Source organism: Epinephelus lanceolatus, chromosome 11, assembly GCF_041903045.1.
Source record: "Epinephelus lanceolatus isolate andai-2023 chromosome 11, ASM4190304v1, whole genome shotgun sequence".
Taxonomy (NCBI): Eukaryota; Metazoa; Chordata; class Actinopteri; order Perciformes; family Serranidae; genus Epinephelus; species Epinephelus lanceolatus.
Window position 1 is genome coordinate 4702122 of NC_135744.1, and position 13060 is coordinate 4715181.

Here is a 13060-nt window from a genome sequence, read left to right on the forward strand (position 1 = left end):
GACTGTCTCCGTCAGTAAGAAATCTGAATGAGGGGTTTCCAGCGGTGACGGATGGTAATGGCTGTCGCCCAGTTGCTATGGGCTGGTGGGGTGTGGGTGGGGGTTAAATAGGGGGTGGGGTGGTGACTGTGCAAACTCACCCTATCGGCTCAGCTACAGCACTCAGGCACGTCTACTGATGCCTCCCCCTCCTTCCCTGCATGCGCATACCCTGGTGTCATTTCTCCTTGAGGCATAGAGAAAGCCAAGTAACCCCCCCCCCCCCCCCCCCCCCTTCTATCATCAACACACACTCCAGCACATGCACGCACACATGCACACTCTACACCGGCACTGCTGCAAGCATAAAGCAGGTTCTCCAACTGTCAAAACCTGAGCATTTGCCTCACATACAGTGAGAGTAATGATACACAGAAGACACCCACATGCACAGAGAATACAAGAAAACAGGCGAACACACACACAGACTCATACACACATCCACTCACATTCACACACACTGCATGCCCCCTACTCTGACTATAAACAAACTGGCATGCTCACCAAACCACAACCTGAGGTGTGGTCCTTCTCTCCACAAACACACACTCTTTCCCCTCTCTTCACTCTGCCAGAAAACGGGGCAGTCCGTTCCTAAGGGTGTGCACCAGCCTCATCCTTTGCTCTTACCTGTCCAAGATGTCATGGCTGGACGTGGCTGTGGCTCCCAGCAGTCCTAGTGCTGCACTCCCCACCGCTGCGGCAGCCCCGCTGCCTGCCTCCATGATACTGACTCACTGCAATGAGCAGCCTGCCAGAGAAGCAGAGAGGGAGGGGAGAGGAGGAGAAGGGAGGGAGGGAGAGAGGGAGAGAGGGAGGGGAGGAGGAGGATGTGAAGAGGTAGATCAGGAGGGAGAAATAGGAATGAGATAAAAGAAATCACATGTAGAAGCAAGAAGGAGAATGACGGGTAGAAAAAAGTGGAGAATAATGAGAGAGGAGACAGGTCTGTGAAAATTGTATGGTGAAAAGAGAAAATGATCGAGGAGATTGACATGGGAGCAGGATAAGAGAGCACAGGGAGAGAAAAATCATTAATTGTGTAGTCTGTAGATCAAATAAGTCATGCTGATGAAGCTTTGCAGAGCAGGATTTCACTTTAGCGTAAACACATGGAGATTCTGGCACACACACTCCTGTGTGAATTAACAGTCAAACACCAACATTGAATATCCTGTAGTGACTGCACTCTCTGAAGTCTCTATTTCAACCCAGAATATCAATGGCCAGATCAATTTTTTTCCCAGCCAATCCATGTTTTATTTAAAATGCATTTTTTTCCTATCTCCAACAGCACTATGTCCAGGCGCAGCTTTGATACAAAAATGTGTGTGTGTGTGTGTGTGTGTGTGTGTGTGGGGGTGGTGGTGGGGTCAAACACAAGTACTAACATAAAAGTAAAACAAGTATTCCCTTCAAGCACAAGCATGCAACTGCAGTGAGGTGTGCAAAATGAATGTAATTGTATGTTACAAGTTAAAAAGATGTATTGCACTGTGCCAGAAGTAAGACAGTATGTAACTGCAGTGTAATTGTAAGTCTAGTTAGCAAGTCCAGTAAGCCTCAGGCCTCTCAGTCCACTAATGTCCACTCTGCAACACAACGAGGATGAGTTCAACCGTTTTATGGCCGGCAGCAGGAATGATCTCCTCAGCAGCTCGGTGGAACACTTTGGGGATGGAAATCTTGGGCTGTATACTCTTCCCTTCTCAACAAGCATGTCAGGGATAGGGTGGGAGATATTCAGGATGCTAACTAACTTGGACAGCATCCTCGTCTCCATTGCCTCCTCCAGAGAGTCCAGCTCAACTCCTACTCCAATCACTAAGCCAAGATTTCTTTTTAGCCCTAACACTGTGTCCCCAGCACACAGCAGTGTATAGGACAGCGCTGGCCATCACAGATTGGTAGAACATCTGCAACATCTTGTTAAAGCCTCAGAAGGAAGTAGAGCCAGCTCTGGCCTTTTCTTGTACAGGGCCTCTGTGGTCCCAGTCCTCTCCAGCCTGTCATCCAGCCGAGCACTCATACCCATTTGCCACCACAATTAGTGTGTATACAGGGGTTTTTTTAAACACTGGAGAGTCTGCTTAAAATCAGATATAGAGTCCTTCCCCATTGCCAGGTGACCAGAGCTGTGCATATGGCTCTGCAACAGAAGAGCACGCTTCCCTTTTTTTTTAGTTGGTGTGTGACGTTCAATGTCATCAAACAAAAAACAGGTTAGTCAACAGCAGAAAGCAGCATGGAGGCCAGTGGAAATTCAGGTGGTTACTTCTTTTTCATATCTCTTACTTATTCAGTCTTCCTCTCTCTCTCTCTCAAACTCCATGCAGACTACTTTGGAACAATGTTTGAGAGCTGCTTGGACAGAGACAGATGGTGTTTTGTGGTGGTGTGTCATTGCATCTTGCTGGCAAAGGGGCCAAAATTTGTGTGCTCACCCAGATGTTGTATTTCCATCACTTCCGATCTGAGGTGGAGCCGACAAATACCCCTGACTACTTAAGGAGTCATTTCACCAGGTGTGAATTTCAACTGTTCCCATTACAAACAAAAGTCAGACTTTAGCTGGTGTTAGTGGGGTTTTTTTGCAGTAGGATAGGGGATATATTGTTTTCCCAGTATGGGGATATTTCCCCCCACTGTTTGTCTTCGAGTTAGCTACTAACCCCTAGTAGCTACTTTTAAAATCTCCCACAATGGATCTCACACATAACACGTAGTTAAAATGTCACAACCATCTCATCCATAATCCCGTCCTGCCAGCTGTCCCTTTTACATCAACATCATTTCGGCATTGTTACTACCTCCTGTGCCAACTCAAAGGCTGAACAACTCTGTCCGCCATTCTGAAATTGTACCTTTTATGAAGAACAGCAAAGCACCATAACTGTGTGAAATTCCAGCCTTGAAGAGGCAGTGTAAAAGGGACTATTCTCATGTTTGAAAAACATTTTTTTTATTTTTCATTTTTATAAAAAAAAATAAAAATAAAAAAAGTTATCAAAGTTTCTGCTGATTATTCATGATATAAACTTGTGTTTTCAGCTCTTAAGTGCATGTTTACCTGCTTAAAAAAGTTCTTAAGTAATTTAGAGTTTTCTCCCAGACTCTGGTATAAATCAGTTAACACAAGAGGAGATTTCAACCAACTGGGCGACCAGTTATTATCACTCCTTATGTTATTATTCATCATCAGTCTTTGTATGCACACTACTTTTCACACAGTCTGTGCATTGCTATCTGTTGTTTAAGACTGTGATTAAGGTTAGTTTGGGACTATCAAGAGTGCTCATCTCCTAACCACTGAATCGTCAATGGACCTATAATCACAGCAGAGAACGCCCTCTTGGGTATTATTGCTATAATATGACCCACCACATGACAACCTCCCAATCAAATCCAAATGTGACGTTGTCAGCAGACGGAAATAGACGACAGGAACACAGCAGGAATGACCCAATAAAACAGGGGAGGAGAGAAAGGTCCATACAGCTTGTTTTTCTGTGGTAGTCAATGGTTATGCACTGTAATCCCAGGAGGATGACGCCAAGAGGAGAGAGATGGAAGGAAGGTGGGAGGGGGCGCAGGAGGAGAAAGCGTGGGAGGAGAGGATCCTCACAGGCCGCACTGAAGCAGCTGGTTCTACATCTGACAAAGACTTGCTGGGCATACATAATCCCAGGAGCTCTGTTTGCTGTGCAGTTTAGATGAAACACCATATACATACTATCTATAACAGATGCCGTCAATAAAAAATATCAATTCTAAAAGCTGACCCTTTTTTCTTTTACTTTAACAGGAATTCCTCTAAAATGCTTAAGTTTAAGAAACATTTGTAATTCTAAGAGATTCAGGGATATTTGTTCTAAAAATAACAAGGCGACAGTATGAATCATGAGTGACTAAGCCTCCCTCTGGACCAATAAGAAACTAATGCACCACCTTGTATTGACCTGTGATTGTCCATGGAATAAGAACATTCTAACAACCTGGCTGCCTGTGAGTCTGGGTGGAAAGATTATCAACTCCTGTGGTTCTGTAGGTGCTCATCAAGTTCAGCTATTTAAACCAACACAGTATTGACCACACAACTACAGCACATGATGATATCGACTGTTATGTACAAGTGAGTGGTGTGACATGAGCATGAAGGCAGGGTAAGCTGTGGACACAGGATGTTAAAATTCACATCATGTCCTGGGCTACTGTAAACTCCTGCTTTTTAATCAGCCATAAACAGCTCCCAAGTCACACAGGAAGGACATGAGCTGGAGCCATCTGACATTAAGTGAATGTTTTCGTGTGGTATATGTGCATATGCTGTAGGCGTGGAAACAAACATCTCTGTTATTATTGTGTGTAGAGGGAATTAAATGTGTGCATTAATGTAGAGAGGAAGTGAGTTTGTGTATGCCAGGCAGGCAGGGCAAAGCAGGCTGAGCTTCCCACAAGTACCTGATGCAGCAGAAAAGCCATAAAATGGCCGACCTTGAGAGAGGACAGAGCCTGAGTTTCGAGGAGATATGAGATTAAAAAGCGAGGCTGAACAGTCTCTACACAGAAAACATCACCAGAATGGCAGCATTACTGATGGCAAAGTTCTTATTAGAATCTAAGTGCATGTCTTACCACAGGTTTGAGTCAGGAAGTGTTAAACTTGTCCTACTTAACAGTGTATGATGCAGCCATTATAAGTTTATTACAGCCTAACGCTAAGCTTTATATAGCTCAACACTTAATACTTTAGTGGGCAGCAGTAGCTCAGTTCCAGGGGACTTGGCTTGGGAACAGGAGGGTCATTGATTGAAGTCACCCGTACAGACCAATAATAGAGTGTGGACTGGCAGCTGGAGAGGTGCCAGGCTCCTTCCTCAGCATTGCTGAAGTACCCATGAGCAAAGCACTGAACACCCAAACTGCTCCAAGGGCACCATACTATGGCTGTCCCTGTGCTATGAACCCTTCAGAATGCATTTATGTGATGTGTGTAAAAGGAGGGATATGTGAATAAATAATTTTCACCTGGCTGTCTTGTGTGAATCTGCCTTGAATACTCTTACACATAGCCAGGAGGACTACTCTCAAATTTTGGATCTCTAAGGACATTTAGTCGACATTTTAGTTGAAAAAATTAAAGTACTAATACTTGACTACAACTAATTTACATTTTTGTCAAAAGACTAAAACTGAATCATAATGAAGTGCCAAAATGAACATTGCATATGTACCAACATAAGAGTGTATATCCCATGAAGTCTGTGTTTTACTTGAAGTTTCTGTATCAGATTGTACTGCTGTTTTCTCTCCCAGCAGATTCCACCTCATGCTAAACTCCTTGAAAACAGAGCAGCTCTGATGTACCAGCGAGCCATGTAAATGCACACAGTTCTCTCTACATGTAATCAATACTAGAGGGGCAAAGTTCACTCTCATGACCTCTTCTGGTTTACAACATTGCAGTTACCATTTAAAGAGAAAATACAGACATAAATGCTTTAATAAGGCCTAATGTATGCAATGATTTTTTTATCATCATCTTTGGTCTAATTCCCTAATGACATAGGCAAAGCAGTTTGAGACTGAGACATGTCACCGCCAAACAACAGATGGTGTGTGATAAGGGTTAGTGACCTTTCTTAATTCCTGCTGTCATTACTAGCAGTCTAATTGTAGGCATACTCTGAATGCTCGGCCCTCTATTGCTAGTGGTCAAATTATAGCTATTAGTGATCAGCCAGTGACATGAAAATGATGAAGTTGTGATTCACAAATTGTCCATTGTTCATTTACTCATGTAATTCAGTGCAGTAATGCAGGACTTCACAGAAGGAATGCAATGTGCTGTGTTTATTTTATCGTCATTGTTGCCAATATTAGGAGTTTCCTGCTGCAGTACTTACTGTCCATTCAGTTTAAGTGGGGTGTTAATTCTCAAAAAAAAAAAATAATAATAAATATATATATATATATATATATATATATATATATATATATATATATATATATATATATATATATATATACATACATACACAGTACAGGCCAAAAGTTTGGACACACCTTCTCATTCAATGCGTTTTCTTTATTTTCATGACTATTTACATTGTAGATTCTCACTGAAGGCATCAAAACTATGAATGAACACATGTGGAGTTATGTACTTAACAAAAAAAGGTGAAATAACTGAAAACATGTTTTATATTCTAGTTTCTTCAAAATAGCCACCCTTTGCTCTGATTACTGCTTTGCACACTCTTGGCATTCTCTCCATGAGCTTCAAGAGGTAGTCACCTGAAATGGTTTTCCAACAGTCTTGAAGGAGTTCCCAGAGGTGTTTAGCACTTGTTGGCCCCTTTGCCTTCACTCTGCGGTCCAGCTCACCCAAAACCATCTCAACTGGGTTCAGGTCCGGTGACTGTGGAGGCCAGGTCATCTGCCGCAGCACTCCATCACTCTCCTTCTTGGTCAAATAGCCCTTACACAGCCTGGAGGTGTGTTTGGGGTCATTGTCCTGTTGAAAAATAAATGATCGTCCAACTAAACGCAAACCGGATGGGATGGCATGTCGCTGCAGGATGCTGTGGTAGCCATGCTGGTTCAGTGTGCCTTCAATTTTGAATAAATCCCCAACAGTGTCACCAGCAAAACACCCCCACACCATCACACCTCCTCCTCCATGCTTCACAGTGGGAACCAGGCATGTGGAATCCATCCGTTCACCTTTTCTGCGTCTCACAAAGACACGGCGGTTGGAACCAAAGATCTCAAATTTGGACTCATCAGACCAAAGCACAGATTTCAACTGGTCTAATGTCCATTCCTTGTGTTTCTTGGCCCAAACAAATCTCTTCTGCTTGTTGCCTCTCCTTAGCAGTGGTTTCCTAGCAGCTATTTGACCATGAAGGCCTGATCCGCGCAGTCTCCTCTTAACAGTTGTTCTAGAGATGGGTCTGCTGCTAGAACTCTGTGTGGCATTCATCTGGTCTCTGATCTGAGCTGCTGTTAACTTGCCATTTCTGAGGCTGGTGACTCGGATGAACTTATCCTCAGAAGCAGAGGTGACTCTTGGTCTTCCTTTCCTGGGTCGGTCCTCATGTGTGCCAGTTTCGTTGTAGCGCTTGATGGTTTTTGCGACTCCACTTGGGGACACATTTAAAGTTTTTGCAATTTTCCGGACTGACTGACCTTCATTTCTTAAAGTAATGATGGCCACTCGTTTTTCTTTAGTTAGCTGATTGGTTCTTGCCATAATATGAATTTTAACAGTTGTCCAATAGGGCTGTCGGCTGTGTATTAACCTGACTTCTGAACAACACAACTGATGGTCCCAACCCCATTGATAAAGCAAGAAATTCCACTAATTAACCCTGATAAGGCACACCTGTGAAGTGGAAACCATTTCAGGTGACTACCTCTTGAAGCTCATGGAGAGAATGCCAAGAGTGTGCAAAGCAGTAATCAGAGCAAAGGGTGGCTATTTTGAAGAAACTAGAATATAAAACATGTTTTCAGTTATTTCACCTTTTTTTGTTAAGTACATAACTCCACGTGTTCATTCATAATTGTGATGCCTTCAGTGAGAATCTACAATGTAAATAGTCATGAAAATAAAGAAAACGCATTGAATGAGAAGGTGTGTCCAAACTTTTGGCCTGTACTGTACATATACATATATATGTATATACATATATATACATACATATATACATACATATACATATATATATATATATATATATATATATATATATATATATATATATATATATATATATATATAGATATATATAGATATGTATATCACGTAGTCATTATATCTACATTACTGATGATTATTTATCAAAAAATCTCATCATGTAAATATTTTGTGAAAGCACCGATAGTCAACCCTACAATTTTCTCTTATTATCAATATTGATATTTATATTAATATTTATATTTGATTTTCTGCATATCACCCAGCCTTATTATGTAGTACAGATTTTGTCACCTAACCGTAAAAAGACCGTGGTGACCACAGCCCATCAAGGGCAGTCCCTATCCCTCTATTAAAAATCACTGACTATTCAAACATATTGATATGCAAAGTAGGCAATACTGTCTCGGCACTTCATGGCCAGTGCTTGGAGCACCCAGCAACAGCATTCAACTTTCCATGGACTCTCTAACACTCTTCTACAGTGTGTCTGAATGCCTAGGTGAATGTCAGCAGTATGCAGCCATAACATGGACAGCAAAAAAAAAAAGCTTGTTTTGCTGAAATATCAAGAGGGCATTTAATCAACACAGAGCTTATCCACTACAAACTTAATTTACCACCTGAAAGCGCGACAACCTGAGCAGCATGCATCTGTGACAGTGCTCTGAGAGTGCACCAAAGTTTGGCTGGGACAGTGTCAAAACTATGTTTGAGTTTTCCTCTTCATGGAGCCTTTTATCAACATTATATTCACACAACACACAACACACACACACACACACACACACACACACACACACACTGCAGTAGCGTATCTCTTAAAACATCTGTTCCTTATTTATTTTTGCCTTATTTTTTATCACATGAGTCTGGCAGTCTTCTTTGCTCCAGCTAAGAACTAACTATAATGTATTTTGCTAATTGGAATGTCCACTGCGGTTTGTATGTAGAAACTTGCAATATACCTGGCACAGACAGCGTGTATTTCCCGTTTGAATGCTTTATTGTATTAGTGATTATTTTTACATGGAATACCTTGAATGTTGATGTTTGTTGATTCAGGAAGTCAAAGTCCCATTCATTCCTGACTGCTGCAGAGTCATCTGACCTGGGAGTAAATACCATTTGTGAACCTTTCTCATTAAATACAAAAGCTAGATGCTCACCAGAGCTGTTTACATAGCTCTGCAGCAGTGTGTCACATTCTACGTCACCGACAGGCCTGAACACAGGTTAGTAAACAGTAGAAAGCAGCAAGGAGGCTATTGAGAAAATTAAGGTGGTTTTTGGTGGTTAATTCTATCACTAATTCAGTCTCTCTTTAAAACTTGGCGCAGACTAATGTGGAATGATGCTTGAAAGCTGCTTGGACAGTATTTTGTGGTGGTGCCTCACTGCATCTCGATGGTTAAGAAGCTAATATTAGCACGTTTACGTGGTTGCTGCATTTCCATCCCTGAGGATCGGAGCCGGGGCTGATAAATACCTGCGACTACTTTAGAGTCATTTGACGTAGGTGTGAAGGCCGACTGTGAACCCTTTTCTTTGCATACAAAAACCAGATGCTAAGGTTGCCTGTCTACACAGGCTGCATAATGACAGCAGAGACAGCGGCATTAGCAGAGCAGCAGCAGCTTCAGTCCTGCATCAGTATCACACAGGGTGTGTTCAGGTCATAACTGCAATTCGATTGTGATTCTTGGGATCACAGTACAGTTCAAAATCAGTTCAAAAGAGGATTCAGTGAATGTGCTATCAGAGTTATTTGTGCACGTGTTTATTTTCTGTAGCAGACATGCTTGTCTCAGGGTTGCACTGTTCACATAATCGCTGAAGATTAAATTGTTTGAAATATCTGCAATAATTTTATAAACATATTTTTAAAATTTTAAAAACATGCTCCCACACACTTTTCTTTTTACCAATGATTCACTCAGACACACCAGTTGGCTTAACTGACTATACCTTTCATTGTAATAGCATGAGAAAGTCTTTCCTATATTACTGGAGTAATGCCCTGAGACAGTCCCCTTCTATAAGCTACATATCGTACCGGTCATTTCAAGCTCCTTTCTCCACATTTTGTTTGATAAATGATTTTGAGAGACAAATATTGCACTGAATTATTTCCCTAAGCAGCATCAGCCTTGGTGTGTGTTCTGAGATCCCCTGTACTCACTCTTAAATTTTCACTACCATCTGTCAGACTGTGACATTTACACTGACACACAGTGTTTTTTTGTTTGATGAGGCTAGAACTACACTCAATCTGTAAATAAAAAACAAGGGATATCTGACTGTGTATGTATGTATGTGTGTCCTTTGTACAACTCAAGAACCTTTCATCCAATCTGCTTCCCACTTGGCGGGTGTATTGCTGTGGAGCTTAGAACATGTGACACGTTAAATATTAATACAATTTGAATTAAAAAAGCAATCAATGCTCTGTGGCTCTGTGCATTTGTGTGGGCAGGGCTTCAGGGCTCTTCAGAGTCAAGCATGTTGTCAGCAGTGGGCTCGCCATGACTAATGACTGTAGTTCTGATGTTGGATATACCAACATTACAACAAAAGTTTTCTTCACTTCCCTGTAAGGATAGACCGGTAAGGATATCGGCCGGCCGATATATCGGGCCGATATTTGAGGTTTTTACTTGTATCGGCATCGGCCGATACACGCGTGGGTTTGCAGATTTATTTTTCCCTGGCATGATTTACAGACAGGCATCCATGGGCAGCTCTGTATTGCCGGAAGACCCTGCAGCACACATGCAGCGAATCCTACTGTGTACAGTAGTTGTTGTTTTATTTATGCTTCAGCTTAAATATTTGTTTATTTTATAAAGACATTACTGGAAGATTTAAGAGCACTGAACTCTTTTTTTTATTTGAATGTATAATAATAATAATAATATTCTACGTGTTCTACCTCAACTTTCCATCTTGTTCTAGTATTTTTTACTGTTCAATAAATGTTTCTTATTTTAAACTTGAGACCTGTAATATTTGTTATCATTGTGTCATTTTTTTGATGTAAATTGAGGGAGCAAAAGCAGTATCGGCCCCAAATATCGGCTCAAGAAAATCGGCAGTCCATAATCGGTCATCGGCTAAGGGTGATGGAAAAAAATCGGTATCGGCATCAGCCCTAAAAAATCCATATCGGTCTATCCCTACTTCCCTGTAGTCAATTGCTCTGCAGACTGAGGTGAGCATGTCCTGCGCAAGCTAGTGTTGTGTCAATATGTGTTTCCTCTCCACCTAAACTTGATTCAAACCATTAGCCCTAATCCTAACCACCAAGGAGAGCTCGCTAACTGCAATCACTTTTGCTGCTAAAGGCTAGATATACTCACATTACAACTGAACAAGCACGAGCAGACAGCCTACAAGATCAACAAGACTGCCATTGCACCTCAAAGTGTGCAACTTTGCCATACTAACTTATAACACTAATAACACTACAGCCAGCAAAATACCTCCACTAATTAAATCTATGCTCTTACTTTTGTAACTATAGGCGAACATGCATTTCACAACTAAGTGTTTTTCACCAGTGTTTCTGGACCACCAGGAGCTGCAACTTGGGTGTGTGATGCAACTATGTCATGGCAGGTGACAGGTGTATTGCTCAGGACCGAAGAAAGAATAGAATAGAACAGGCTTCACTTTCATTGCTCAAGAAGTACATCAAAATTTGCTGTGCAATGCCTGAATATAAAAAAAAAAGACTAATAAATACACAACACATTCATGTACAAAATCATCCCAAATCATTAAGTATGAAAAATAACAAAAAGCAGTATTGCACAAGCGAACCCATTTTTGCATGTTTGAGTTATGCTGAATGATTCTCAATATAGTTCATGACACAATGGTGGGGAAGTGTTTGACTCTGTTCAGTTCAGTGATGGCCCTTGGATGAAAGCTGTCCTTCAGTCTGGAGGTGCGAGCTCTCGGTGCTCTGTAGCACCTCCCAGAGGGTAACAGAGGAAACGGGTGTTGACAGGGATGGGTCACATCTTTCAGGATGCTGTTAGTTCTGCGGAGGCAACGGTTTCTGAAAATGTCCTCCAGAGAGGGCAGGGTGAGTCTATTGATCTTTTCTGAGATTCTTATGACTCTCTGGAGATTTTTCTGGTCTGCCTCTGTACAGTTCACATACCAAGCTATTAGACAGTATATTGGAACATTTTCGATGGAACAGTGGTAAAAGGCTCTGAGCAGCTCTGCAGCTCTCACGGTGTCTGCTAAAGTCAATAATGACTTCTTTTGTCTTTTTGATGTTCAGTGTGAGGTTATTGTCCATGCATCAGTCTGTCAGCTTGTCGATTTCTTCTCTGTATTGTGTTTCATTGTTGTTTGAAATTAGTCCCACCACTGTTGTGTCGTATGCAAATTCGATTATTGTGTTTGTGGGGTATGTAGGAGTGCAGTCAAATATGTAGAGTGAATACAGCATGGGACTCAGAACACAGCCCTGTGGCGCCCCAGTGCTGAATGCAGTGTTGTATGTATGAGCGTTTCTTGAGAATCCTGCAAGCAGCAATGACACAGGCCAAACAATCAGCCTGTTCTGAACAGCAACATTTACAACAGGCACTGCTCTAGTTCCTCTAATTGTGTCAATTGGAACAGAGATTGTGAGCAAGGCCTTTGTCATAACAGTCCCTGGTAATGGTCGGGCATCCGAATATTTGTATCCATATAGTGGAGCTTGACTAGGCCATTTAATTGGACTACTGTCCTTGTTCCAGTATACAATCACGGGAGGGGAATCGATTTATTGACTGAAGTATGTCAAACTCCGCTACGATAGGTGGCAAATGCCCCCTTTGAGCTTGTTAGTATCGGACCTTTTTCTGGTTGACCTTTTACGCCACAGAGCAAATAATCAACAAACAAATTAGCTACGATTAGCTAGCAGCACACTGGTACCACAGTGGACAGTTTTACACTGTATATTTCATATGTGCTATTAGGGCTGTGCGATATGACCAAAATCTCATATCACGATATAGGTCATTTCATATCCCGATAACAATAAATATCACGATATAGCACATTTTAATCCAATGAATAAAAAAGACTCCAAATGACGAAAAATGTTGCCATAAAAAGTGTAATTTGCGTCACAACGATATAAACCATAGAGCAAAACATGAAACAACAGACACTTTTCTCTCGTCACACGATATATATCGTTATACTGCACAGCCCTATGTGCTATACGCTTTACTTTTTCTACAGATGAGATGCATACTGAGTGTAGATTTCGGCATGTCGTTACCAGCTTCTTCTTCTTCTTTTTCTGTT

At 41.6% G+C, this 13060-nt stretch overlaps 1 protein-coding gene across 4 annotated transcripts in view; it reads right to left on the reverse strand.

Annotated features, from left to right (window-relative positions):
- Positions 1-13060, reverse strand: part of arhgap32b (Rho GTPase activating protein 32b) — a 221406-nt gene that overhangs the window by 149052 nt on the left and 59294 nt on the right. For 3 of the 4 annotated variants that reach the window (XM_078172163.1, XM_078172162.1, XM_078172160.1), the window contains exon 1: positions 670-867. In XM_078172163.1, coding sequence (XP_078028289.1) covers positions 670-764 — 95 coding nt within the window. In that variant the 5' untranslated portion in view covers positions 765-867. Of the gene's footprint in view, positions 1-669; positions 868-13060 lie in introns of those variants that run through there. The other variant, XM_078172161.1, reaches the window with a different exon arrangement.